This window comes from Agelaius tricolor, unplaced genomic scaffold, assembly GCF_023055355.1.
Source record: "Agelaius tricolor isolate 1412-34295 unplaced genomic scaffold, bAgeTri1.0.p SCAF_30, whole genome shotgun sequence".
Lineage (NCBI taxonomy): Eukaryota > Metazoa > Chordata > Aves > Passeriformes > Icteridae > Agelaius > Agelaius tricolor.
In genome coordinates this window covers 6,809,821-6,837,755 of record NW_027269290.1, presented here as the reverse complement: position 1 = coordinate 6,837,755, position 27,935 = coordinate 6,809,821, and the positions used below count along the sequence as shown (strand labels likewise).

Genomic DNA, 27,935 nt, shown 5'->3' with positions numbered 1-27,935 from the left:
TAACTGCTGAGAGCAGAAGAGCATTGCAGATTTACAGTAAAATGTCCCTTTTTTTTGCCACAGAATTCCAGTATCCGTGTGAGCGGCGCTTCCTCGCTGCAGGGAACGAGCTGGGTGCCTGGTTAGCAGCAGCAGGGATGAGATATCTTTCCAGCCTAGGAAAGAGATGATATCCTGGTGTTGAAATCAGGATTTCCTGGCTTTGTACTGGTGTGTAGAGATTCCATCGCCACCCGGAGAGAGAGGAGAGAATTTCTAGGAAATGCTTTGTTTCAAAGAAATCACACAAAATTGATATTGTTTGCATGCCCCACTTTGTAGGTGAAGTGCTGTTAACATTGAAAATTCACTGCTGGCTCCAATAGATCCACCATAGAAAACAGATTCACTTGTAAGTAAAAACACCATTTTAGTCAGTATGAATGCAATAAAAAACCCCAGGAACCAAGTTCAGTGTCCTTTTCTGACTCTTCTACTGCTGATGCAGTTTTTCAGCTTTTTCATAATCTGTACAAATTAAAAGCAGCTTTAAGTCAGAAGCAAGGACTGGTCTGGAAGTCTGACCTGTGCACACCAACCATCCAGACTGTGGAAAAGGGAAGACACACTTTGAGGGTGGTGTCAGAAAGAAAAATAGGATGTTTTAAACCCCCAATATGTTTAAAACATCTTCTATTCAGCAAAAGAAAATATCCTATAGAAGACAAAAAGAAAAGAGGTTTCTAGCTGAATTATTGTATTAGGAAAATAGTCATTCAAGGAGATAATGCAGTCAGCAATATAAACAAATGACAGTATAGTTATTGCAGCTCTAACTGGTATTTTGTGCTGAGGAATACAAATCCATACCTCCTATGGCAGACACGAGCCTTCGTGTTCAGTGTCTGGGTTCAGGGGGGTTCTGTAATTATAGTTTTCATACGTATGATAATAGCTATGTGAAAAAGAAGAAAACAATTCATTGCCTTGTAAAAGAGCACTTGGTTTGGTTTCCTTTAAGAAAGAGAGGCTTGAAATAAAATGACTTAACCACACCATGAGTTCCAGGTTGTATCATTTGCAACCTGAGCTGAAGATACAGAATTACAGGGCCCGGACACACTGAGGCAAATATTTCAAGTGTATGAAGCGTATAAAGCTTGGGGCTTGGCACCAAGGGACAGGAACAAAGAGCCAGAGCTGCCTTACCCTTGCTTCTGCTTGGAAATGATTTTCCAGATAACACCTGCCCCCAAGAGCAGCAGAACTGCTGCAGCTGCCACTCCTGAGGGAGAAGAATGCAGGTTATTCTCACTGTGTAAAGTACACAAAATGCACAACTGGGTGTATCTGCCGAGTAAGCAGAGGGAGGCTGTGCCACTGAGGCCACTGAGCTGGGGACAAAAATGTTTGTGAGCTGCTTACCTAGGCCTACTGACCCGGGCTTGGGGGACGCTGGAGGGAAGGGAAAAAAGGAAAATCAGCAAACTGTTCAACCAAAATACAGCATTTCTCAACTGTCCTTAATCAACACCAATAAACCTTTTAGAATCACAAGACAGTTTGGGTTGAAGGGACTTAAAGCTCATCCAGTTCCACCCTGCTGCCATGGGCAGGGACACCTTACACTGTCCCAGGCTGCTCCAGACCCCAGTGTCCAACCTGGCCTGGGACTCTGCCAGGGAACCAGGGCCAGCCACAGCTTCCCCATGCCAGTGTCTCACTGCTAACACCACAACACCAGGTTTCTGAAAACCACACCCGTGTACACTTCCTTATTTTAAAAATGCAGCCAGACATTTGCGCGTTTAAAGTGCATTTGCATCTTCTGTGTGATCTTTGCTCTGTTTACGTTCCACTCACTCAGTTTACAGGCTGGCACGGGAGGGTCCCAGCTGAAATCCTCTTGGCACTGGGTGTGACTGATGCCTTCCAGCGCGTAACCATCGTCACATTCAAGAGTGATGTTAGTGCCAGAGCGATAAGTATTTCCTTTAATGGCTTTTTTAACACCTTGGACATCCGGGAATTCACATCTGATCTCTGAAATTGGAAGCAGTAAAAGGAGGACATTTAGAGGGAACACAAAATATGAGAAACACAGCTGTGGGTTATTCAGGACATTGCTCTGGAGTTCCTTCTGAGTGTAGCCAGGAATTAATTCTCATTCTGCATTCTGCAGAACTGGGAAAGTGCCCGAGTCCCAGGTGGAATTCCAAAGATCAGAGGAAGCACAGACTCACCTTTGCACTGCGGGAGGGGCTGGCTCCAGGACCCCGACCCCGTGCAGTTGATGAAAGCGTTCCCGAGCAGGGAGTAACCGGGATCGCAGCCGTAGGACACAGCGGCTCCGGGGGGAAAGGTGGCAGAGGCGTTGCCTTTCAGCCTCCCGTTGGTGATGCTTGGAGGCTGCGGACACTTCACAGCTGCAAAGTCAGGGAGAGACAATCACCAGGATGCTGAAGGGTGGCCAGGGAGTGACTGAGGCACCGTCCCTCTGCAGCCTCGACTGCTCCCTTTGAATTTCTTTCCCTGCACTCAACAGCCCGGACCCCTGTAACTCCAGCAGGCTTTGGAAAGGTTAAAACTCGAGCTTGTGCTTATCACACATTCTGTACTGAGATTTAGACCTTCTACAGACCTTCCCCTAAGGCAAGGCTTGTTAAATGTCCTTTGTTCTTTGCTCTCTGCAGCCAAAACAAACCTTGACAGACGGGAGGAGGATGGCTCCAGGCTCCAGATTCTGTGCAATAAATGGATGCTGTCCCCAGGAGGGAGAAGCCAGGCTCACAGATGTAGTTTACAGATGTTCCCACAGTAAAAACTGCCTTTGCTGGGCCACGGAAAGACCCGTGGGTGATATCTGCAGGCTTGGAGCAGTGCAGCACTGAAAACAGAGAGTGGAGATCAAAGCAGAGCTCAGAGAGACAAGAGGGAAAACTTCAGAACAGCTGGGGAAGGCTGAATGCTCCCTCCCCCAGCACTGACCCCAACAGCTCTGCCCAACCCTCTGCAAAGTTCCCTCAAAAAAGGAGGACAGGTTGGGAGGAGGAGTTAGTGATTAGTAAATCAAATCTTGCCTCTTCAGGTAACAGACCTACCTGGCTTTGCTGTGGGTTTTTTATCAGGGTGGTGATAACGTTCTGACACTCCATCTAAATGCAGCATTAAGAGTTTAAAAACATGGTTGAGCAAATAAAATGTACACATTTACCTTCATTTCCCATCATCCTGGTGTTATATTCCCAGGAAAAAAATTCACAGCTCTCTTATAGTCAGTGTCCTGCAGCTACCAAATTCCACATTTCCAGGGAATTAAGAGAATGTGGGTTATGGATTGCAACAAGCAGTGTGAGAAAGTGCAAATCATGTCAGTACTTACAGCATTACCTAAGCCCTGCTCATCTCCTGTGTGTGAAGAGAGGCATAAATGAAAGGTAAAATTTCTGAGTTCTCCTTAAAGTAGTTGCAGCAAACAGGAAAAATAAAACCAACTTTGGCTTTGGTAAGCGGGCAGGAGAGAAATCAGGTGGGAAACCAGGAGGAACGTGCAGTGCCACCAAGCCCAAGAGCTGATCCTTACCCTGCTCACAGACAGGTACAGGTGGGTGCCACCTCCTGTCCCCTTGGCACTGGGACGTGGGGTGGCCTCGCAGGGTGAAGCCTCTGCGGCACCTGAAGGTGACAGAGTCCCCGTAGGTGTAGCGGGGCCTGGGGACAGCCACCCTCCCGTTCTGCACCTGTGGGGCTGGGCACACCACCCCTGAAAGAGAAACTCCAATTTAGGGGTACAAAGCCATGTGGGTGCTGAATGAACGCATCCTAAAGTCCATTCTCAGTGTGTTCAGAGCAGATTCACAGGTAGGACTTAGAGAATAACTCCAGGAACTGAGGGGAGGGGTTTTAGTTCTTTTAGGTACCTTAAGGATACCCCAGTATTATGTATATATATATATATATATATATATATATATATATATATAAACATAGATGGTGGGAATATATTCTAATAAATACATGGAATGGGGTAGAAATCTGTCAGTACTGTCATTCTTGTGAATGCTTTACTGTCCCAACCTCAAAAAGCAATGCCATTTGAAAAAAAAAAAAAGACTAATTGCAATGATCAACCCCTGCAAAACATCCTTGTGCTTTGGTTAACAGTTCAGGGTTCGGAAAATTCCATTTCAACGGTACTCAAAGTATCACTCTTCTACAAAACGTATTTTTTCACTTGATTTCTTATTTACTGTTGTGAAACAAAGGGGACGAGTCCCTGCAGGCATCTCACAACTCTTCAGTCTGAATTGCTGTGACAGATCAAAGCTTACATGTGGAAGATTTTTAGAAGAAACCAAATATGCAAGCATAAAAAAACCCCTAAAAACTATCCCAGAGGAATATTATCCTTTAATAGTCTTATTCATTTAATTCAATTTATTTAAAGGAAACACTTTTTAATTTTAAGGACTTAATATGGCAATTTTGGCCCCAATATAGTGGTGACCTACTTACTTTTACAGATGGGAGGCACACCAGTCCAGGCAACATCTCGTCCCAAAATCTCACATCTCCTGTGGGACTCTCCAACCAGGCTGTACCTGCAGGTGCAGAGAGAGAAATATCAGCTCATACCAAGTCCCTCAGCTTGGATTTTTCCCTCCCCAGAGGTTTCCTTCTGCAGCCTCCTGATTCCAGCTGATCACCAAGGTCACTCTGCTGGTTTGACACATGGGAATGAAGGATGCAAAGTTGCTTCTTCCCAGATCCAAGGGGAGCAACACTGACCCCAAAAACTCTGGGTTAGATTGGTCAGGTGATAAATCGGGACCCAACTGATTTCCAAAGGGCTGGAGCCTCCTTGCAGCACGGCCTTGCTCCCACTCTCAGCTCCTGCTCAAGGGCATCTGAGAAGGAAAACTGAAACTGGTTTGCAAATTAATCTGCTGAGAACAGGAGGGAAGAATGAGACAATTCTCCCTTTCTGGAGCAGGCAACTACAGCGGAATTGGAACCAAAATTCCAATTCAGGTCTGCTGTGGGAGAACAGCTGTACAGAGGAGTGGGCTCTGATTGTTTACCCACCACCAAACTCAGACAGAGTCAGCAAAGGCAGCGTGGGACTCACCCTTCATCACACGAGTGGCTCACAGTTGACCCAAAAAGGAGATCTGTCAGAACAACAACTCTGCCATTCCTGAGGGGTTCTGGGTGTCTACATTGCTTCCCTGGGAAAGAACAAGGCTTTGTTTAAACTCCTCTCTTGAGGCTGTGCTACACACTATGAGAAGGTACCTTAAGGCTCTGTCCAAGTTCTGCCACCAACAAAGATGTGATTTCAAAAAGGCCCAAAGCGGCCCAGACCATGTGACTAGTAAAGCCATGTACCAATCCTTCCTTCAAAAACCCACAAAACAGACAATTTCCAATAACCAACACCAAATGGATGGAGCTATTCACTTTTACAGAACTCTAGGGCTTCAGACCACGTGTGGTTTTGGAGGCAAGTCAGAGTTTGGGGCACTCCGGGGCGTCTCGAGTGTCCCGGCCGGCAGCTGTAGCTCACAGTGTCCCCAACAGCAAATTCCAGCTGATTTCTGTATTGCCTGCTTAGCTCAGCAAAGGTGAGGTTTGGAGGTGCACCACAGCCACCTGTCAGGGGAGAAAACATGGGGAGAAATGGGGATGTCAACCACAAAAGTTGTTTTAAAATGCATTTTGCGTATGTACGGCTTAAAATCGTTGTGCAAAATGGGTAAAAGAAGGGGAGGGTAAAGGAGTCAGAATTTTGGGAAGGGTAAGGATGAATCCTACAGGTAGAAAGTGCCATAAGTCCAAGCTCAGAGCCACAGTGTACCTGCACACTGAGGGAGAGGGAGGCTCCAGTTGCCAGAGCTGGTGCAATAGATGGACGCCTCTCCCCGGAGGCTGTAGCCAGGGTCACAGCTGTAGTTCACAACCATCCCAGTGGGAAAAACCTCCAGGTCCTGGCTGTCGTGGGTTCCTTTGGCAATATTTGGTGGTGAAGGGCATTGCAGCACTAAAGAGAGAGGACAAAGCAAAACTGAGAAAAGGGCAGGGCCACGACCCTGGGACAGGTGGGGAAGTTGGGGTTGTTCAGCCTGAAGGGAAGGCTCCAGGGAGACCTTAGAGCCTCTTCCAGTGCCTAAAGGGGCTCCAAGAGAGCTGGAGAGGGACTTGGGACAAGGGATGGAGTGACAGGAACGGCTTCCCACTGCCAGAGGGCAGGGTTGGGTGGGATATTGGGAAGGAATTCCTGCCTGTCAGGGTGGGCAGGGGGCTGCCCAGAGCAGCTGAGGCTGCCTCATCCCTGGAAATGTCCAAGGCCAGGCTGGACGGGGCTTGGAGCAAGCTGGGGTAGTGGAAGGTGCTCATGGCAGGGGTTGAGATTAGCTGATTTTAAGCTTCTTTAACTCAGTGTCATAGGGGAAGAATCACTATTTCCAGGAGTCTGCCCAAACCCTCCAAAGGATGGAGTGATGAAGGGGAAATTACAAGGCTTCAGCGCACAACAATTTAAACCAATTAGAAGCAGCTGCAAAACTTACTTTTGCAAAACTCCTGGGCTTCAGACCATGTTAGATTTTCAAGACATGTGATAGATGGTGTTATCTGTGGCTGTTCCACGTATCCAGGCCGACAAGTGTAGTTCACAGTCATCCCAACAGGAAACTCAGTCTGATTTTCATATTCCTTGCTTAGCTCAGCAAATAGCAACGGTGTTGGTGTGCCACAACCGGCTGCCAAGAAATGAAATGAGCATGAGAAATGTGTCCTTGGCTGTGAAATGCAGCTAAAGAGAAACAGGTGCATTGATAGGCACTGCTAAGCCCCAAGTTATTAATGCATCTTCTATGTAGTCTGACATTTGTCTGCATCAAATAACACTCTGCATATAAGGACATAGGCACCTAATTTATGTGGTCTTGAAACAAAATGGGGTAAAGCAATGCCCAAAAATAGTTTGGTCAGTGTGGTGCCTTCACACAACTCTGGGCTGGAAAGTACATAAATCTTTAATTTCAGTATTTAGAACACCCAAGCCTGTCTCCTTTTGGGAAACTCGAGCAGTGCCACCAGCTTATTCCCAGTGCCACCAAAGTGAGCACAGCTCCTGCTGTGGTTCTCCCCATGCCAGGCAATCCTGCAGGTTGGCAGGTTTGCCTGACCCAGGGTGAGCCTGGCACGGGATGGATGCTGGGCCTGGCATGGGATGGATTCTGAGCCTGGCATGGGATGGATGCTGAGTGTGGTACAGAATGGAGGCTGGGCCTGGCACGGGATGGATGCTGGGCTTGGCACCGGAGGGATGCTGAGCCTGGCATGGGATGGATGCTGGGCCTGGCACGGGATGGATGCTGAGCCTGGCACGGGATGGATGCTGAGCCTGGCACGGGATGGAGGCTGGGCCTGGCACGGGATGGATTCTGGGCCTGGCACGGGATGGAGGCTGAGCCTGGCATGGGATGGATGCTGGGCCTGGCACGGGATGGAGGCTGAGTGTGGTACAGAATGGATTCTGGGCCTGGCACGGGATGGAGGCTGGGCCTGGCACGGGATGGAGGCTGGGCCTGGCATGGGATAGATGCTGAGTGTGGTACAGAATGGATTCTGAGCCTGGCACGGGATGGATGCTGGGCCTGGCACCGGAGGGATGCTGAGGCGGCCCCACCTGCACAGCGAGGGTAGGGAAGGCTCCAGTTGCCCCAGGCCGTGCACAGCACGGAGGGGTCCCCGAGCAGGGAGAAGCCAGGCTGGCAGCTGTAGCTCACGGAGGTGCCACTGGTGAAGTTGGTCCCGGGCTCGGCGCTGAGCGTGGCGTGGGCGATGACGGGGGGCGGAGGGCAGGGCCGCACTGCCGGGCAGGAGCAGAGAGCAGAGGTTGTTTTAGGGCTTTCACCAGAGGAGCAGCGCTGGCACCACGGCAAAGCCGTCACTGGCTCACCTGGCTGGCAGGTGGGCACCGCGGGCACCCAGCGGCTGTCAGGCTGGCACTTGGCCCCACGGCTGCCCCTCAGCACGAAGCCTGGGTGGCACCGGAAGGTGACGTTGTCCCCAGGGTGGTACACAGCCCTCCGGCCCTCAGCCACCTCCCCGTCCTTGATGCTGGGGCTGCTGCAGGTGATCACTGGGAGGGAAAAGCAGCAGAGCTCAGGCTGGGGGCACGGCTGGGGGCATGGCTGCCAGAGCTGAGGGTGCTCCTCTGGTTTTGGGAGGCCCTGTGAGTGCGGTGCTCTCCCTTTGCACTGGGGGTAGCAGCATTTGCAGCTCACCTTCACAGCGGGGGTAAGGGATGCTCCAGACTCCCGATGGCAAACAGGAAATCGAGCTTTTCCCAGTGAGGAGGTAGCCTGGGTCACAGTGGTACTTCACTGTCATGCCAGGGATGAACTCTGCCACCCCCTTGCTGTCGTGCTGGCCATTTCTGATAGTTGGAGGGGAAGGACACGGCGGCACTGCAAGGAGAGGAAAACATCCCAGCTAGCCAAGAGCTGGTACCACAAACCCCCCTGCAGGCTGAGGCAGCCTTTTAACTTTGTTCTTTCCCATTAACTTCTGCCCAACAGCAACGAGGGCTGTCACTGAATGATATTTCCATCCTACCCTCTCTTACCTTCCAGCCTTCATGTTTTCTGAGCTTATTGACATTAAAATGATAGTTTCTCGCTATTTAGGCATCTACAGTGGTTAGTTTCCATCTGTGGCCCTAATAACTTGCTCTGGTCCTTCTGTGGTTGTGAATGATATCAGGTACCAGCCTGGATTTTGTGGATTCATTAAAACAGCCCTACATTTAACAAGGGTCTGAACCACAGAAACATTCAGGTTTGAAAAGCCCACTACCCCATGTCCCAAGTGTCACATCCACATGTCTTTTAAATTCCTCCAAGGATGGTGCCAGATGATGCCCACTCCTCCCCAGGCAGCCTGTTCAGGGCTTTGGATGGGGATTAGAAGGATGGCAGGACATATATGTGCATCTTTTTCCTTCCCAGCCCCTTTACCTCCTTTACAGGGGTTCAAAAATCAGCTGTCCCTCATTTGCACTTACACTTCTCACAGCTGGGGACAGGAGGGTGCCACTTGCCCCCAAACTGGCACTGGGACTCTTGGGAGCCCTTCAAGGCATAACCAAAGTTGCACTCAAAGATGATGATGTCCTCCAGGTTGTAGGTGGTCTCTGACCCAGCCACTTTTCCATTCTCGATCTCTGGCCTGGTGCAGCCAATTGCTGGAAGGGAAGAGCAGGAGATGTGAAGAGCTGGGGATGTGAAACCCCTCCTGGCTGTGGAGGGGCACTGGGCAGGGACAGCACCTGCTGCTGGGCCTTGCCATCCCTGTCACGGGCATTTCAACATTTCTGACTCTTGTTCTTACGCTAAATACCATTATTCAGCTGTTCCTGAGCGTTTGTACTCAGTGGGAACAGAAAGGGAAACCCACATGGGGGCACATGGGGCTGCTCCTGCCCCTGGCACCTCTGCTCGCTGCCTGTCCCTGGGGATTTGCTTGCAGTGATTAAACCGAGAGCCCAGAAGGAGCAAGGGGCCCCAGGAGCGCACCTCGGCAGCGGGGCTGGGGCCGGCTCCAGGTGCCCCTGGCGGTGCAGCGGATGGAGGCGTTGCCCAGCAGGGAGTAGCCCTCGGCGCAGGTGTAGAGCACCACGGAGCCCGGGCTGTGCCTGGCGCCGGGGCTGGCGCTGTGCTGCCCGTTGGCAATGCTCGGCGGGGCAGGGCAGCTCACCTCTGCCGGGAACAGGGAAAGGCAGGTGAAAAATGGGGCAGGGCAAGATAAACACCTAAAAGCCCCAACCTGCTGAAAGCAAAGGAGCGAGATAACACAAGAGCAATCAGCCGGGACAAGGTGATACGGAATTTTTCCAGGAACTCTCCTTAGCTCTTTGCTTCAGCAGAAACCAACGTCCTGGTTTTTAGAGCTTCTTCAGAAGCAATAAATCAAATTAAGTTGTAATGAAAACTGAAGCAATAATAGTACTCCCCCATCAGCATCAAAAAGAGAAAGCCGTTATAGTAAAGCACTAGCAAATATGCATTTTATGCGTAGAAAAGTGATTAAAAAATTGTAAATCCTCCGAGTTGTTTTGAACACTGACATTAACTGCTGTGAATAAATAAAAGCACTTGTGTGAGCTGTGTCCCCCAGGTTGTCCCTTGTGCCAGGGCCAGCCAGAGCTGGCTGTGGGCACAGCCCGAGCCGTACCTTGGCACCGTGGCACTGTCCCACTCCACGTGCCGCGCTCCCCGTCCACAGAGGTGCAGGACAGGGAGGTGTCTCCAGCTGGGGCCAGCCCCGAGGCACAGGTGTAGGTGACCACGTCCCCCAGGGAGAAGGTGTCCCTGGAGCCCCCGCTGTGTGTCCCGTGGGGAATGGCCGGAGGGGCAGCGCAGGTGACACCTGTGGGCAGGACAGGGGGATCAGCACTGCCCGGGCTGCAGGGCACACACACTGCCCAGGAAGGGCACTGACACGGGGGAAGCCACCTCAGCGGTGACTCAATGACCTGATGCTCCAGGAACAAACTTTGCATGGATAAAAGCACACGTGGGAATGAAATCTGTCCCCTCCTGTGAGTCACTTCCTTGCTGCCCGTGTCTGGAGGTGCTGGGACAATTCTTACCTCCCTTTCCGTAATCATTGGTGACACAGAGAGGGACTGGCCAGTGAGAAATACTTACCCACTAACAGGAAGTTTAAAACATTAATGTTTCTTCCCAGTTTGCACCAGAATAAATAAAAGACCTTTGAAAGCATTTTCAGAAGCATATCCAAAACAAAATGAAAAGAAAAAGGAAATATTTTACACATTCAGTGACTTGAGAAATCTTTTGCAATAAAACCTTTGGCTTGAAAGAAGTTCCACTTTATCTCCAAGGGCCTGTTGTGGTGGCCTACTTACGCTGGCAGACAGGAGGATCCCCACTCCATGAGACGTGTGTGCCAGAGACCTCACAAATTCTCTGGGAGCCTCCCACCAGCTTGTACCTGGACCACACAGAAGGATTCGTTATTTGAACAGTGAGATTTTTTTCAGCTTGAGATTTCTTTACAACCCTTGCAAGTGGCAGCCAAGAGTTCTGACTTGGGAACTGGGTTGTGAAAAGCTGAAAATCCACTTCACTCTCCCCAGGGCAGGACTCACCCTTTGTCACAAGTGTAATTAATTTTGGACCCAAAGAGGAGATCTGTGAGGACAACAGCTCTGCCGTTCGCTGGGTTCTCTGGGCTGGGGCACTGCTTCCCTGGAAGGCAATGCCAGCCTCCATCAGCCCTCAGCTGTGCCCACATCCCAGCAGGGATGGCACCACGGAGAGCAGGCAGAGGCACCCACAGAGCTGGGGAAACACAGAAACCAGCCAAGCCTCCCGCTTCAGGCTTTCCGCGCTTGCAGGACGTACTTTTACAGAACTCCAGGGCTGCAGACCACGTCTGGTTCCTGAGGCAGGTGATGGCTGGGGACACCCCCAGGAGCTGGCTGTAGCCAGGCTGGCACACGAATTCCACCCTGCTCCCCTCAGGAAACACTGTCTGGTTCCTGTAGGGCTCCTTCAGCTCGGCAAAGCCCAGCCTGGCAGGGGCTCCGCAGCCAGCTGCCAGGACAGAGAGCAGCCTGGCTGTTAAAGAGCCATAAAAGGCGGATTTAGAGAGTGGGGGAAGGTCAAAACCTGTTGGGACACTTGCCCTGCTCGCAGACGGGCACAGGCGGCTCCCAGGTGTTGTTTGGCTGGCACTGGATCTCTCTGTGGCCACGAATGGCATAGCCTGGGTCACACTGGAAGGTCACAGTGTCCTTGTGTGCGTAGGCAGCCCTGGCAGCCAGGATCCTCCCGTGCTGGAGCTGTGGGACAGGACAGTTCGCCTCTGGAAAAAAAAAAGAGGTGCAGGTGCTCAGAACAGGCCCTCAGGCAGAGCTGGGCAGGGCATTTCAACATTTGTCCTCAGGCAGAGCTGGGCAATGTGAAGCCACCAACGGCTGCAATTTTAAGACACAAGCCTGAAAATAATTTTCTTAGAGAGGATGTTGTGCCCGCATCCTGCAACATCAAACATTCCAAGGGGAAAGGGGAGCAGGGTGGCTCTCCAGCCTCCCCTGCTCTGCTGGCCTCAGCCCTGGAAAATGCTGGGGCGAGAATTCCAGCTAGCGGCAGTTTCCCAGCCTTTCCCAACCCGGAGCAGCGGCGCTGGGAGGATGGCTGGGGGTCCCCGCACCCTCGGGCAGCCCTGCCCACCTCCGCAGGCCGGCAGGGGCTCGCTCCAGACGCCGTTGCGGCCGTCGCGGGTGGTGCAGTGGATGGAGGGCTCCCCGTGCAGGGGGAAGCCGCGCTGGCAGCTGTAGGTCACGGCCGTGCCGTAGTGGAACTCGTTCAGCAGCCGGCCCGTGTGCTGCCCGTTGGGGATGTCCGGCGGTGGCTCGCAGGGGATGCCTGCAGAGGAGCAGAACCTCAACTCAACAGCAGCACCACAGCACCCGGAACGCCTCGGGCTGTGGGGCACAAACACTGGTTCCAAAGGTGGGGTGAAGCCACCTCCCAGCTGAGAGCTGGTTGGGAACAGGATCCCCCCCATGGCAGGTAGAAAGCAGAGCGGTCTTCAAAGCTCTCTGTGGAGTAAACTTTGCATTGTCTACTTTTTAAGAAATAAGAAATCGAGTACTTATTTAGCAGCACTTGTATAAAATCCTGGTGCCAAGTTTTGGAACGGGCACAGTCTGTGCGTCACGCGTGGTTCACACCTACCTGGAGAATCCGGGAAACGCTTTAAAACCTCAGAATGTACCAGCAAATGTTTCTTTCTTCCGTATGAAACGGCCCTGATCAGCCACGCTACTTGATCAGCAGAGAAACCCCCAGGTGGAATTGCTGAGGAGCAGCACAGCAGCTCTTGGGCACTCACCAGTGGCGGAGAGAGGGAACAAACCCGGTCTGGGATTTTGGGATTCGCTGCTGGCCCTGCCTCAATGCTCTGCCTCTCCTTAGGACTGACCCTTGGTCTCTCTGGGTCTGACAAAACAACCCCTAAGCTGAGCGTGTTTTCCCTTCCTCTCCTGCAATGGGCTCCTGGTGTCAGTCAGCACCAGGATGCTCAAGCACTGCTGGAAAAGCTCCAGCTGAGGTGTTGCTTTCCATAATCCCTTCAGCCTTGGGATCTTGTACCTTTTCCCACACTGCTTTCCTATGACTTCCAAACCTTCTGGTAATTTTCCTGCCCACAAAGGGGAGAATTGCCTGTGAAAGCTTTGATTGGAAAGATGTGGCAGTCTCTGCTGGAAAATATTCCCCAGATCCCGTGCAAACCCCGGAGCCACGAGCTACTCACGCTGACAGAGGGGAGTATGGCCAGTCCATGCAACACGTCCCCCAGAGACCTCACAGCGCCTGCTGGCTTGTCCAATTAACCTGTGCCTGGTGGTGAAAGGGTTGGTCACTCACCCCAAGCCATTTCAGCTGGAATTACTGTTCCTCCCAACCACCCGGGATGTGGGATCAGCCCTGCTGGCAGCAGAGCTGTGGCTCTAAAGGGGAAATTCCTTCCCTGATCTGCCTGACCCATTTCCCAGCATTTATAGGGGATATATAGATATAGATATAGATATAGATATCCATTATATATAGATATAGATATAGATATCCATTTTATATACATATATATACATACATACATATATATATATATATATATATACATATACACACACACACATATATATATATATCCAGAATCCATTTACTGGGACTGAATGAACAGGGGTTAAAAAGGGGGACACTTACCTAATCCACCTCCAAAGTAGGACTTACCCTTCCTCACAGCTGTAAACCACTGTAGACCCAAGCTGGAGATTTGTCAGGGAAATAATCCTGCCATTCATAGGCTCACCTGGGTGACTGCACTGTTTCCCTGGGAAAGGAAAACACCCTTATATCCTGTCTCTCTACATCACAGTACCAAATATGCAATTATTCCTCCAGTCCCCTGCCCACATTCCCAGTCTCCCCCAGCACGGGTTTCCAATTTCAAAGGGTTACATGGCTTTACTAGTCACATATTCAGAATAACATCAAGGTTTTGGCAGCATGGACAGAACCTGAGACCTGTTCCTCCTGCAACAACAGACACCAAATCAAGGAGCTATTCACTTTTACAGAACTCTAGTGCTTCTGACCACACTCCACTCTCAAGGCATGTCAGAGTAGGTGACATTCCTGGCACTTTAGCATATCCAGGGCGGCAAGTGTATTGCACAGTCTTCCCAACAGGAAAATCAATGGCATTTCTGTGCTCCTCATTTAGCTCAGCAAACTGCAACCTTGTGGGAGCACCACAAGCACCTAGTGAGAGAGAAAAGAGATGTGAGAAGCAGGCAGGACAGGCACATTGAGGCCAAGCACACAAAGAGCACTGTTAGGAGGAAAGGGGTTTGGTTTGCCTTGTAAAAATGTTCGTTTTGATTAATATAGCCATTAATAAAGACATTTTCCCAAAGGATTGCAGAGGATTAGGTTCTTATTCCCAGGATAGGCTTGAATCTTCCCCTCAAAGGATTTAACAACATTTTTTTAAACAGGGTTAGGGGACATAAACCAGCAGTTATGTCAGGTACCTGGAGACCTGGTGAAGGAGTGGTGGTGGGGCAGTGCTCTGTCACACACAGGAGCAGGGGGCTGCCAGCTGCCATCCTCCTGGCAGGACAGGCTGGCACTGCCCTGCAGGCTGTAACCATCGTGGCACCGAAATGTCACCGTTTGCCCGGGGGCAGAGAGAAGCCCGTGGCCACCGACTTGCTTTCCATTGGCTACGATTGGACTGATGCAGACAGTCCCTGGAAATGAGGGTGTGCAGGAGGAGATGGAGCAAAAGAAAACACAAAACCACCGGCTGTTAATGTTGGAACCACAAAATCAGCGCAACGTCCACACAAACCTCCCCAGCCGTAGGAAGGCTTGGCACTAATTGATTCCATGATACACTTTACATGGAATTAACCCTCTTGGAGGATCTGTTTGCACTGGTGAGGGTGTCCCCTGTGCTCAGAGCCTGAGGGGACAGAGCCCGGACTCACTTTCACAGCGAGGGCGGGGCTGGCTCCAGTTCCCCGATGCTCTGCAGGACACAGCGGCATTTCCGACCAGGTAATAGCCAGGATTGCAGCTGTACCTTACAGACATTCCCATGGTAAAAAACCCTTTGTCCTGGCCGTTGTGATTCCCATTGGCGACCTCCGGAGGCATCGGGCAGGGCCGGACTGGGAGAGGAAGATGGGAAATTTAACTCAGCGAGAGAACGGGGAGCGAGGGGAAGCGCCCGGAGGGGTGAAATCCCAGCCTGCAGCCCCCGATCCTGAGCAGCACTCACCGCTATGGCACACAAGCACCGGCGGGTCCCAGATGCCCCCGGGCTGGCACCGAGCCTCACCGGAGTCCTCTGCTGCATAGCCGCGGTGACAGTCAAAGTGCAGAGTCTCTCCAGCTCTGTAGGTGCTCTGCGCGTTGTGCACCTTCCCGTTCTGCACCTCGGGTACCTGGCAGCCGATCGCTGGGGGAGCAGTGACAGCGCCCTTTAAACTTCACTGCGCGAGGAGCGGATCCCGCACACACAGAGCCCTCCCCTGCCCTCAGTGCCATAACCCCCCTGCTCTGACCCCACAGCACACCCAGCACCCCTCCTGCCGCCCAGCCCATGAGAGAGGCCCCACAGACCTTCACAGCGGGGCAGGGGCCAGCTCCAGCGCCCGGAGTCCGTGCAGGTGATGGACTCGTTGCCCAGCAGCTGAAAGCCCTCCCTGCAGCTGTAGGACACGGTCACTCCCCGGGGAAAGCTGCCCGAGGAGTGCCCGGAGTGCAGCCCATTGGCGATGCTCGGTGCCCGGGGACATGTCACCTCTGCAGAGGGAGGGGAAACCTCATCAGAGTTTGGGAGAGGAGATTGTGGGGAGCCAGCTCAGCCCCACCCTTCCACATGTCAGACTTTGGGAGGACAGAGAACTCAAACCCCAGGTACTGCCAGCTGCATCCTGCCAGCAGCCTTAGGGTCTCCTGACTCTCCTCTGATTTTTCTGGACAAACAGTATTGAAATGATTCGTTCAAACTCAGCTGGTGTCCCCCTAAAAGCTGTGTCCCCCCCCCCTGTGCCCATGCCTGGTCTCAGCACTGCCACCATCCATGGATATGACTGGAGCACAGGGAGGAGGGTGCTGGCTCTGGACACGTGGATTTTAGCTTGTTCTCTACATATTATAAACCCATATATTTCATTTAAATGGAATTCAGTCTCTCACGGAAGGTCTCAGTGGGTTTGGTGAGGGTGTCCCCTGTGCTCAGAGCCTGAGGGGACAGAGCCCGGACTCACCTTCGCAGCGAGGGCTGGGCTGGCTCCAGTTCCCCGATGCTCTGCAGGACACAGCGGCATTTCCGACCAGGTAATAGCCAGGATCGCAGCTGTACCTTACAGACATTCCCATGGTGAATTCTGCTGTGTCCCGGCCGTTGTGATTCCCATTGGCGACATCCGGAGGCATCGGGCAGGGCCGGACTGGGAGAGGAAGATGGGAAATTTAACTCAGCGAGAGAACGGGGAGCGAGGGGAAGCGCACGGAGGGGTGAAATCCCTGCCTGCAGCCCCCGATCCTGAGCAGCACTCACCGCTATGGCACACGAGCACCGGCGGGTCCCAGATGCCCCCGGGCTGGCACCGAGCCTCACCGGAGTCCTCTGCTGCATAGCCGCGGTGACAGTCAAAGTGCAGAGTCTCTCCAGCTCTGTAGGTGCTCTGCGCGTTGTGCACCTTCCCGTTCTGCACCTCGGGTACCTGGCAGCCGATCGCTGGGGGAGCAGTGACAGCGCCCTTTAAACTTCACTGCGCGAGGAGCGGATCCCGCACACACAGAGCCCTCTCCTGCCCTCCAGCCCACGAGAGAGGCCCCACAGACCTTCACAGCGGGGCAGGGGCCAGCTCCAGCGCCCGGAGTCCGTGCAGGTGATGGACTCGTTGCCCAGCAGCTGAAAGCCCTCCCTGCAGCTGTAGGACACGGTCACTCCCCGGGGAAAGCTGCCCGAGGAGGGCCCGGAGTGCAGCCCATTGGCGATGCTCGGTGCCCGGGGACATGTCACCTCTGCAGAGGGAAAGAAAGCGTCCTGTGGGTCTGCTCTGAGCTGGTTGGTGCTCCTGGCACAGCTCAGTAACAGCAGGGTGATCTCCTGAATTCTGCTCTGGGCTGCATTTGCTGGGTCACGGCTTTAGTTCACTCCCGGTGCAGCTGCACCTGGAAGGGAATCACTGGCAGGAATGAGAGTCCCGACAGGACTTCGGGCACATGGCAGGATTTGGGAGGGATCCACACTGATGTGGAAGCAGCGAGAGCAGTGAGATGTTGTGATCACTCTCCACTCCACAATGAAGGTGAAAATGCCCCACATCTGGCCAGAAGCAGTGTCAGAACCCCCCCGGCATTCAGACCCTGCCATCCTTCAGGGTTCACCTCTCCCCATCCCTCTCAGAGCCCCAGACAGGTCGCAGCCATCCCCGTGTCCCACCGGAGCTGTTTCTGTTTCTCTGCCAGCCGAGCTTGGGAAGGGCAGCCAGGACAGATCCACCCCAGCTTTGCCTTCCCAGTGAACTTGGGAGGACACAAGAGAGTGTGGGACACTGGTGTGACACTCACCCTTTTTGCACTGCGGCAGAGGGGGGTCCCACCTGGAGGCAGCCCGGCAGGTGCTGCTGCCCGGGCCCCGCCGGGTGTAGCCCGGGTTGCAGGTGACGCTCACGGTGTCCCGCGTCCGGTAGAAATGGCGACGAGGGGACACCCGCCCGTAGGGCACCCGGGGGGGCGGGCACCAGGCAGCTGGGAGGGAGAGAAGGGAAATGCGGACCTGCCCGGCCCCGGGGCGCTGCAGGGTGTCCGTGCAGCCCGGTGCCCGTGGGCTCTGGGGGCTGCGGCTGGGCTGGGGTCCCTGGGCTGCGGGACCCTCCCTGTGCTCCTCGGGGACCCCGCTGCCACCTCAGCTGACAAAACCTGCGTGTCCAGGATCTCGTGTCAGCACCCAGCAGGGTCAAGAGCCTTTCCTGGCCCTCTTGAGGGCGTGATCTGACCAGGAAACCACTGACAGGGCAGCCCAGGACGGACCCGACAGCCCCCCAGGGTCTGTGCTGTGCCAGGGGGCTGGGGGTGCCAGCTGTGGCTCTGGTGATGTGCCAGCTGTGGCTCTGGTGACGGGCCAGCTGTGGCTCTGGTGACGGGCCAGCTGTGGCTCTGATGGCCCCAGAGGGTCTCTGCCATCAGCAGAGGGGCTCAGGGCTCTGTGATGCCGAGGTCCACCTGGGACCAGTGCAGGGCTCCCGTTTCCCTCCGCAGAGAAAAGCCCAGGGATCAGCGAGGAAGGACAGAGGAGTGATGAGGAGCAGGAGGGCCGTGGGAGGAAGGCCCCAGAGGAGCAGAGCTGCTGCCCTGCCTTACCTTGAGCCCCGGGCGTGGTGCTGAGGAGCAGAGCGGAGCTGCCCAGCAGGCAGAGGGTGAGGGTGGGCACCATCCCTGGCACAGGCAGCGGCTCCTGGGGGCACGGGGCAGATATGGGCGCCCCAGTTCCCCCCACTGCCCCCGTGGGAGGAAGGAGATGCTGCTGGGGAACTTCCCAGGACTGCGGGACAGGAACTTGGGGGCTCCCCAGGACGTGCAGGCACAGCCAGCACCCCCAGGAGTCTGCAGGTGCCTCAGGCTGCTGCTGCTGCTGGTTTTAGCAGGGGAGGATGTTCAAAGAGGGGTGGAAAAGGGCTGGGTGCAGGCAGAGGTGCTGTAGCTGCACTGTGCCCATGGAGCAGAGTGTCCTCCCTAAGGAAGTGGCCCAGGCTCTGTCCCAGAGCCCCAGGGGATGGAGGTGGCACCTGAGGGGCACAGCACAATTCACCTGCCCAGGGGTGGGATGGGCACTGGGGAATTCCCTCCTTCCGTAAAAATGGGACCAGCTGGGGACACAAATCCTCCTGACCTGACCCTGGGCTGATACCTCCCCCTGGCAGGAAGAATCAACTCCCAGCCAGGACTTTTGGATGAGGAGCAGCCCCAGCAGCTCCAGCTGCCCACCTCCCACAGGTGACGCTTCCTCAGCCTAAAGCAGGCAGCAAGACATGAACTGCTCAAGTCCTTTTATTTCTTTTATTGACAGAGAGCTTCCAATACTTACAAATCCAACGTTCACACTTCAGAATTGCACTTGGTCATTTGCACTCAGATTATAAAGAAAAATTATCTGCAATTGATTACAAATACTATAAATAAACCCTCTCCAATGGTAAATTTTGGTGACCACAGCTGTAAACAATGTTTCAGCATTCACAATTCCTTTCATGTGATCGTGGGGAGATAATTCCAAGCTGATCCCCAAATCACATGTTAAATAATTTGAAAACAAAAAATCACTTTGGACTATGCAGTGTGAATAAATGTGCTGGGATTAAAATAGCAAAACCAAACACAACCCAGAGCTGTGAGGTTTCAGGTTGTGTTTTGTCCATTTAGTCACTCACATGGCTTACGGTAAAAGAGCAATAAAAATAACCAGCAATGTGCAAGTGCTTGTTCTGCAAGGCTGAAGAAACAGGATCTGCAGTGGCCCTGTGCCAGCTGAGCAGGACAGAGCTCTGCTGGGGAGGGAGAACTTGGGGGCCTGTCTGGAACAGGGCTGATGTGTGCATGGAAATGGTTATGTGTGGGTTTCCTTCTTATTAGAGATGTGTTCCTGCTAGCAGGGGAAAATGGAGAAACCAAAGGTCTGTAGTAGACACATTTTGGGTGGTTCCTGTTCCCAGTGTGCATCATGAGAAGCTCCCAGATGGGTGATTTACCTCTGCAGCAGATAAAACCCCAAACCTCAACATTTTGCTTTACCAGCAGCTGAAAGTCTGAGTGTCTCAGGCTTAGGCAGTCAAAATTCTACCACAGCGGCATTTCCCTTCTAAACAGGAAACCTTCCAATCTTAACTCCATTTTATGACAGCTTATCCAGTGAGCTTCAACCAGGCTGAGTTACAGCCAGGAAAGGACACCAATGCCTCAGCATGGCCTTGCCATCAGCCAGACAAATCCAGGGCCTTTTGCCCACATGGTCCCTCCCTCACCTCTCTCCATGCTCACACACGTCCTCAGCACAGCCACGAGTGGCTCAGGGCAGGCAGGGTGAAAACAAAGTGCCCAAAAGCCGTGGGGTTGGTGTCCTGCTCCCAGGACAAAGGTCTTGGCATCTCCGTGGCTTCACACAGGGATAGCTGCCCTTGAGTTCTGAGCAGCATTCCAGAAGTTCTCAGCAGCATTCCAGAAGTTCTCAGCAGCATTCCATTATGAATATTGAATTTATAATAAGTTCTCAGCATCGTTCCAGGTGCCTTCCAAAGCACTCCAGTCCCACACAGCAGTGCCAGGGTTTCCTGGCAGTCGCTGCTTCAAGGCCACTTTGTCAGGAGGGAAAAGCAGAGCCCTGCCCCACCTCCCTCGTCACAATTCCCAGGAAAGCTCAGGCACTGGACACCAGTGCAACAGCAGCAATTAATTGAGCAGAAGCAATTAATGAACTTGATTACATCTGGCAAATAATGAGACTGCACAATCATTTAAGCCACTCTATGGGAAGGCTTAATTAGTAAATATGAAAAAACCCCAGAGCCAGGATACCAGTATTCTTTATTTTATATTCCTTTTATTTACAAAACAGTTTTACTATAAATACTGTAAATTTTGCACTTTTATCTGCACACTAGGAAAGGAACTTCAGTTTAAAAAAAGTAGTTTAAGAAATACAAATAAATCTTGTACGATTGTGCAAAGTGGAAATTGTTTTCCTAGCGCAAAGAAACGTTTACTGACTTTTTAAAGTCTCACTTTAAGAGCTGCAAAAATACTTTGTTCATACAAAAATAAACATAAAAGCGGGCATTATACCAACAGAGAGGTGGGTTTGAAGTATGTTTGGTTTTTCTGCTTCTTTGCCAGCCCAGGTGAAGTCAGAGCCTTGACTTGAGGTCCCTTTATTGCACTCAGAGCTGAATCCCTGCCAGGCATCGGTGCTGAACTCCCCTTCCCTCCTCAGCTCCTGGATTTATCCTGCAACGGGAAACAAGCAGGGATCAGGGGAGCCCCTCGGCCTGGGGAGGGTTTGAGGAGCCCTGTGCCCCTCCCCAGGGACAGGGGGTGTTTGGGGTGCCCCGAGCAGCTCCTACCATCAGGTGCCAGGCGCTGGGGCTGGCACAGGTGAGCGTGGGTGGGCACCGAGCACACGGGGCACAGGTGGCAGCTGGGGCTGTGCAGAGGGACCAGGTGGGCTGGGGTGCCCTCCCCGGCCAGGGGACACACGGGGCTGCTGGCTGTGTCCCCGTGGACGAGGGACAGGAGCTGTCTGTCCATGCAGGGCGCGCAGACCGGGCCCTGGGGGCTGTGGGGACAGAGGTGAGTGAGTCCCAGCAGGGTCATGACAGGACCTGCCCCTCTCCAAACCGCCCTGCACAGGCTCCAGCAGCCACAGAGCTGCTCTCCTTCACTATTGCCCTTTTTAAACTCCAACAGGCAGAGATTCAAGCATGCAGAACTGGACCAGCTCCCCCACGACTGGGGCTCCCAGCCAGTGGAGCAGGCACTCACAGGAATAAATGGAAAAACCCCGAGGCAAATGCAGCAGCAAGGAGTTCACACTTCCCAAAGCCAAAGCAAGCTGATCCACACAACCAACCATGTTTATCTGGTTTTTCATGTGAATTTGGCTCTGTCAGTGGTGTCTCTGTTGAGGAAGTTTTGCCAGCTTGAGAGAGCACCAGACTCACATGGGCAAGTGTCAGAAGATAAATAAATAAACTGAGCAAATAGCTTTACCTCGTCACTTCTCTGGCCCAAAACCTCACCCTGCCACAAGCAAAGGAACCACACCCACAGGTGGGAAAAGCCCTGGGCAGTGGCTGAGAAGAGGCTCCCACTGCAGGGTCTCACCTGGGCTCTTTGCTGCTTAACCAGAACCAGAGCCCCAAAGAACACGAGGCTGAGTCAGGTGAGCAGAGCTGAGGAGCACAGGATGCTCCAGAGACACCCAGGGAAACCCCACAAGCATCATCTGAGTGAACCTCACCCAGTCCCACATCTCTGCTTGAGCAGGCACCACCCTTCTACCCTGGCACAGGGCGAGGAGCAACCAACATTCACACACTGCCACCTGCTTGTACTCTGAGTTCAGCAGCGAGCTCTGGGCCCTCACTGCAGTGCTGACAGGGGCTGGACAGGAGCTGCCGGCCCTGGCCACACTCACCCCTTGTGCTGCCACTCCCCTGGTGTCATGGCACTGCTGCCACCCTGGCCAGTGTGGGCACGGAGCCAGCTCTCACAGATGGGACAGATGTGGTCACTGTGGGGAAGAACCATTGAGGATGAGCACTGAGAGCACGGATGTGCCTTCCAGGCCATGGCTCTGGGGCTTGGAACAGCCTGGGACAGTGGGAGGTGTGGGGTTGGCATGAGATGCTCCTTTAAGGTCCCTTCCAACCCAAACCACTCTGGGATTCTCTGATAAGCACAGAGTTCTGAAATTCACTGATTTTTGCCCATGACCCCCGTGGCATGTGGGTGTTTTTAGGTGGAAGGCTGACCTTTGGTGGTCCATGGGCTGCTCTGCCTCACTGCTCCACGGAGCAGCTCCTCCTGTGCCATCTGCCCTCAGCACATCCCCAGCTTTGGCAGGAGAGCTGAACACACAGAGAGAGAACACACAGAGCCTGAGTGTGTGGCTTCCCAAAAACACCTCCTGCCCAACAGAGCCACTGCTCCCCCATATCAAACCCTTGCTCCTGCTAAGACAGGAGCCACATGAATTCCAACTGCAAAACTGACTTTATGCACATAGAGATGCTTCCTCCCCCTTTCCCCTTGCTTTGCTCCCCTGTGGGATCTGTACCTGGTGCCTGCTGGGCTCTGGCTGTCCCCACCACCAATGCTGGGGACCGAGTAGCTGCGGGGTTTGTGGGGCTGGGAGCTCAGCCAGGCCTGGCAGGTGGCACAGCCGTGGCGTGGGGGCTCTGAGAGAGGGGCCAGGTCACTGTGGAGCTGCTCCTCACAGCTGGGACACACGTGGCACTTCCCTGTGTGGCTGTGGATGAGAGAGATGGGGGAAATCCACCCAGCAAACCCCAAACCCTCCTGAGGCCCCCTTTGGGCAGCAGGGTGTTCATCGTGGCATTTGAAAGTCAAAAACTGTTCAAATATCTTCTGCACAGGTGAGCTCAGCAGCAGTGAGACCCCTGGCTATAGTCACAAGTAAGTCTGGCATAAGTTTTTGGGCAGATGAACAAGCAAACCTACCAAAAATAGGAATTCCAGGGCTTGGGGTGCTTCTTCTCATCTGTAACCTCCAGGTGCATCGCTGCATCCCTTCCCTTCACCTCCTGCTTTTGTGAATTCACATTATAAGAGCTGGAGAGACAGAAAGGGCGAAAATTGTAGAATAAAATCTTCACAACATGGAAAAATCATGCTAACCATGCAAATATACTGAAGGGATACGGTTTGAAAGGAAAAATCCACTTATCCCCAGGGAAAGTTCTGATTTTGGAGGGGCAGCTTACTGCTTTTCACTCTCTTTCCGTCTCATGATGATCCCAGCTAGAATTCCAAGGGCTACTGGGGGAACTAACAAAGAAGGGAAAGGGAGAGTGAAATCAACCATTGACTCCAGGTATTTAACAGCAAACAGCTTTGGGGTAGGAAAATATATTTTCAATTTTAAGCTACTTACCAATGCAACTAGGAATGAGGATGCTTGCTGGGGAGGAAAATAATGAAAGGGATGTTAAAAATATGAAGGCCAAAATGTGGTGCAATTACAGCAATTAACAGGACTTCTAAGAAATGGAGCTCTTACCCAGCCAGTAAGGATTGTCTTCTGAGGGTTTGGTTTGGTTTGTCTCTGCTGTGGTTTTAACTAGGGAGAGACAAAAGAAAAGCTCTCAAAATGTGATTTTAGATGGTGCTCGGCTTGTACAAAATATATAAAATAGTTCAGAGAGGAGTAAACATCACATGGGCAGGTGATTTGTGCATCTCAGGCTGTGGCAGGGACCTCTCGTGCCACTCCAGGCCTTAAGGACAGAGGGGATTCTGCTGTTCCACTTGGCTTTATTGCCTGGGTGTTGTTGGACCCGAGACACAAATAAATCCTTTCTAAGTTCCCTCCACCAGCTTTGCAGCCACCGATAATTTCCCCCATTGTTCATTACATTTCTGCCTGTTCCTCTTGAAGGGAAAACATAAAACCAAGTCTGGTTCTGCCCCTGGTGCTCCTCAGCAGAGCCTGGCGCCTGGCAGAGCAGGCGCTGCTGCCCTGGAACAAACCCTGCAGAGTTCCTGTGCGGCCAGGACGGGATCGGGAGCGAGGGCAGCCCAGCAGGAGCGAGCTGCGGGGAAGGGGTGGCTGTGAGCGGATGGGGCTCACCCCGGCAGGCGGGCGGGGCCCCGCTCCAGGTGCCGCTGTCGCCGCTGTCGCCGCTGTCGCCGCTGTCGCCGGTGCAGCGCAGCGTATCCTGTCCCACCAGCTCCAGCCCCGGCTCACACGTGTAGGTTGTGACGGAGCCCAGCGCGAACTCCTCCGAGCCGTTCCCACTGTGCTGCCCGTGGGGGATGGCTGGAGGAGGGGGACAGGAAATCGCTGCGGGAGAAAGAGGAGAGAACTCAGGAGGGGACCCCTGGGATGCTCTTCTCAGCAGAGACTGCTCCTGCCAGGCTTGCACAGGAACCAGTGATGCTCCTGGGGACTCCCTGCTTGTGACAGCAGCTGTCCCCTTGCAGAGATGCTGGCCTGGCTTCACTTAGTGAAGTAAACCAAAAATTCAGAATTTCTATGTTGGAATATTTGTTTTTTCCAGTCAAGCACTGGACAACTTCACTCACCCTGACAAGCTGGAAGAGGACTCCAGACAGCTTTGTCGCCCTGTAGGAGACACCTGATGGAAGGTGATGCTCCCTTTAATCTGTACCTGCGGGGACAAAAGGCACATCCCAAAATCAGCTGGTTGCCACCAACCAAGAATATGTCACCACAGAGGTGCTGAGGACTGCATGGGCAGAGCCCCATGTCCCAGTTCACACCCCAGTGACTCTGACCAGGCAGCTGGGATGCAGAGGGAAGTGACTTCACACTCACCCATGGTCACAAACCACTCTGGCTGTTCCACCCAGCAGATGATCTTTTGGGATATCTTTTAGGATGACTTGGCCATGTTCTGGATTGGCTGGAATACCACAAGATTTCTCTAAAAAAGAGTAAGATTATCCTTAGGGCACCATGAGGCTGGGAAAAGCCCCACAAACTTAGTTTTCATGGTGGTATGGCAATGTCAAATCAGGCAGTTAATGGTATTTCATGTTAAATGTCATTAGAAAAGAGCAATTTTAAAATACAGGCATGGCACTTGGAACACAGCCTTGGGGAAAATGAAATGAGATGGGGACAGGGACACTCACTCTGACACAGTTCAGGAACTTCTGTCCACGTTAAGTTGTCCAAACAGGTGCTGGTGGGGGGCTGGGCTGTGGTGTTGTCATAACCTTGGCGACAAATGTACCTCACCGTGGTGTTAACGGCGTAAAAATTCTGCATTTTGTCTTCTGGTGATAGTGCAGCAAATGGCACAGATCTGGGTGTGGGACAGCTGCCTGGCCACCACAGAGACACCCAAATGTCCGGTTACAGAGCAAAAATAACAACATTTTGCTTTCAGCTCTAAACATAAATCCGAGTGATAACACACGAGTCTCACTAAGAGCACGGACCCCCCAAACAGTGCCCTCCTCCCTGGCCACTTCCAGCAGGGAATTGTCCGAGGTGGGGAAGTGCAGCCAGTTCTCACTGGAGAAGTTTCCAAATCCCCAAAGCCAAACCTCCCTGCCTGGTTAACCCTTTGGTCACTCAGTGCTCTGCCCCTGCATTCCCTCCCCTTTTCCGTGCTCTTCCCAAGCTGTTCCTCTATTTTCATTAACACACAAGTGCCACTCAAGTGGCTCCAACGGCTTCGGTGGAGTGTAGGAAAAAGGGGCAGCAAGAGAAGTGGCCAGACCACTTCATCCTGTGTGATGAGGAAACCCCTGAGGCAGCGATTGCCAAAGCTGTGGGTGTTCCCACAAGCAGCCCGCACCCTCCTGTGTCAGAGGAAGGGAAACACTCACGGCCACAGAACTCTGGCAGGCTGGACCAGCGGGAGTTCGACAGGCACCGGATGGTGTTGGAGAGAAAGGGGAGCTTGGTGTAACCAGGGACGCAGCCAAAGGTCACTGTGGAGCCCACACTGAAGCTCTGCTGGTGTTTGGTGTCCCCCTGGGGCTCGGCGTGGCTGATGTTTGGCAGTGGCCCACAGTCCCCTGTGGGAAAATAAAAGGAGATTTAGCAGGGCTCCTTCTGCATATATATATCACACACACTGCCATGGATAACCCACACTCCCATGGATAACCCACACTCCCATGGATAACCCACACTCCCATGGATAACCCACATTCCCATGGATAACCCACACTGCCGTGGATAACCCACACTGCCATGGATAGCCCACACTCCCATGGATAACCCACACTGCCGTGGATAGCCCACACTGCCGTGGATAGCACACATTCCCATGGATAACCCACACTCCCATGGATAACCCACACTCCCGTGGATAACCCACACTGCCGTGGATAACCCACACTGCCATGGATAACCCACACTCCCATGGATAGCCCACACTGCTGTGGATAGCACACATTCCCATGGATAACCCACACTCCCGTGGATAACCCACACTGCCGTGGATAACCCACACTCCCATGGATAACCCACACTCCCATGGATAGCCCACACTGCCGTGGATAGCCCACACTGCCGTGGATAGCACACATTCCCATGGATAACCCACACTCCCGTGGATAACCCACACTGCCGTGGATAACCCACATTCCCATGGATAACCCACACTCCCATGGATAATCCACACTCCCATGGATAATCCACACTCCCATGGATAACCCACACCCCCGTGGATAACCCACACTCCCATGGATAACCCACACCCCCGTGGATAGCACACAGATCCCACACTCGCACACCCACAGGCGCAGAGAGTGCTCCCACACGCACGGAGCACCCAGCCCAGTGTGCCCGGCTCCCCGCACCCCGTTCCCCTCCAGGGCTCACCCCACGCCGCGGGCAGCTCCAGCAGCACCAGCAGCACCAGCAGCAGCGGCAGCAGCGAGCAGCGGCGGCCGGAGCCCATCGCGGGTCCCCCGGCACTGCCCGGGCAGCGGAGCCACTCCCGCGGGGCTGCTCCGAGCACCGCGGTGCCCCCGCCCGCCCCTCCCGGCCAGCCCGGCTCAGCTGAGCTCAGCTCAGCTCCGGGAAGGCTCTGACGAAAGCCGTGAGCGCGGTGGGGAGCAGGGCTGGGTGTGGAACGCGCGGGGTGAGCGGTGCCAGGCGCGTCTGGCATCCCAAGGAGCGGCTCCCCGGGAATCCGCTGCCTCAGCCTCTCCTTCTCAGCCTCACTCTGCACTTCCAGGAAAGATCCCCCTCCCTCAAAGCTGCCAAGCCGCAAAGGAAAAGAAAATACCCAAACCTAAAAGGGCAGGAAGGGGAATGTGTCCTCCCAGTCCAAGGAGAGGGCAGCCAGCAGCAGCCGACCTGCGCCTTCCTGTTTCCCTTGGTTATCCAGGAAACCGCGATGTTTCCTCTGCTCAAACTTACCAACTTACCCCTTTTATTTATTTCTTTTTTAATTTCCACTTTATTTTCCTTTCCTATACAATTTAAGTTCCAATCAGATGTAACAATGAGACACAGAGGTGGTTTCCGAAGGAAGGAATCCAGCACCTTGGATAACGTTTCCCTGTAAAACACTCCCTTGTAAACACGGTGACAAATTCCATGGAGAGAGA

At 53.2% G+C, this 27,935-nt stretch overlaps 1 protein-coding gene across 1 annotated transcript; it reads right to left on the bottom strand.

Moving 5' to 3' along the window:
• Positions 1-54: 54 nt before the first annotated feature.
• Positions 55-27,877, bottom strand: LOC139601152 (complement receptor type 1-like). The gene is given in 50 exon segments (XM_071449931.1): positions 55-155; positions 850-934; positions 1,189-1,264; positions 1,405-1,434; positions 1,843-2,022; positions 2,223-2,405; positions 2,684-2,866; positions 3,081-3,134; positions 3,563-3,742; positions 4,495-4,580; positions 5,108-5,207; positions 5,440-5,631; positions 5,807-6,019; positions 6,549-6,740; positions 7,673-7,855; positions 7,946-8,128; positions 8,274-8,456; positions 9,564-9,746; positions 10,222-10,416; positions 10,919-11,004; positions 11,162-11,261; positions 11,418-11,609; positions 11,701-11,880; positions 12,249-12,443; positions 13,336-13,421; positions 13,815-13,914; positions 14,154-14,345; positions 14,618-14,836; positions 15,077-15,259; positions 15,370-15,549; positions 15,714-15,896; positions 16,364-16,546; positions 16,657-16,836; positions 16,944-17,126; positions 17,676-17,855; positions 18,468-18,542; positions 21,221-21,432; positions 22,294-22,389; positions 22,631-22,726; positions 22,936-23,127; positions 23,340-23,450; positions 23,603-23,666; positions 23,773-23,799; positions 23,899-23,958; positions 24,469-24,681; positions 24,924-25,009; positions 25,177-25,285; positions 25,497-25,688; positions 26,199-26,390; positions 27,202-27,877. Coding segments are annotated over 49 exon segments (7,314 nt in total). The 5' UTR covers positions 27,491-27,877; the 3' UTR covers positions 55-155; positions 850-852.
• Positions 27,878-27,935: the final 58 nt, after the last annotated feature.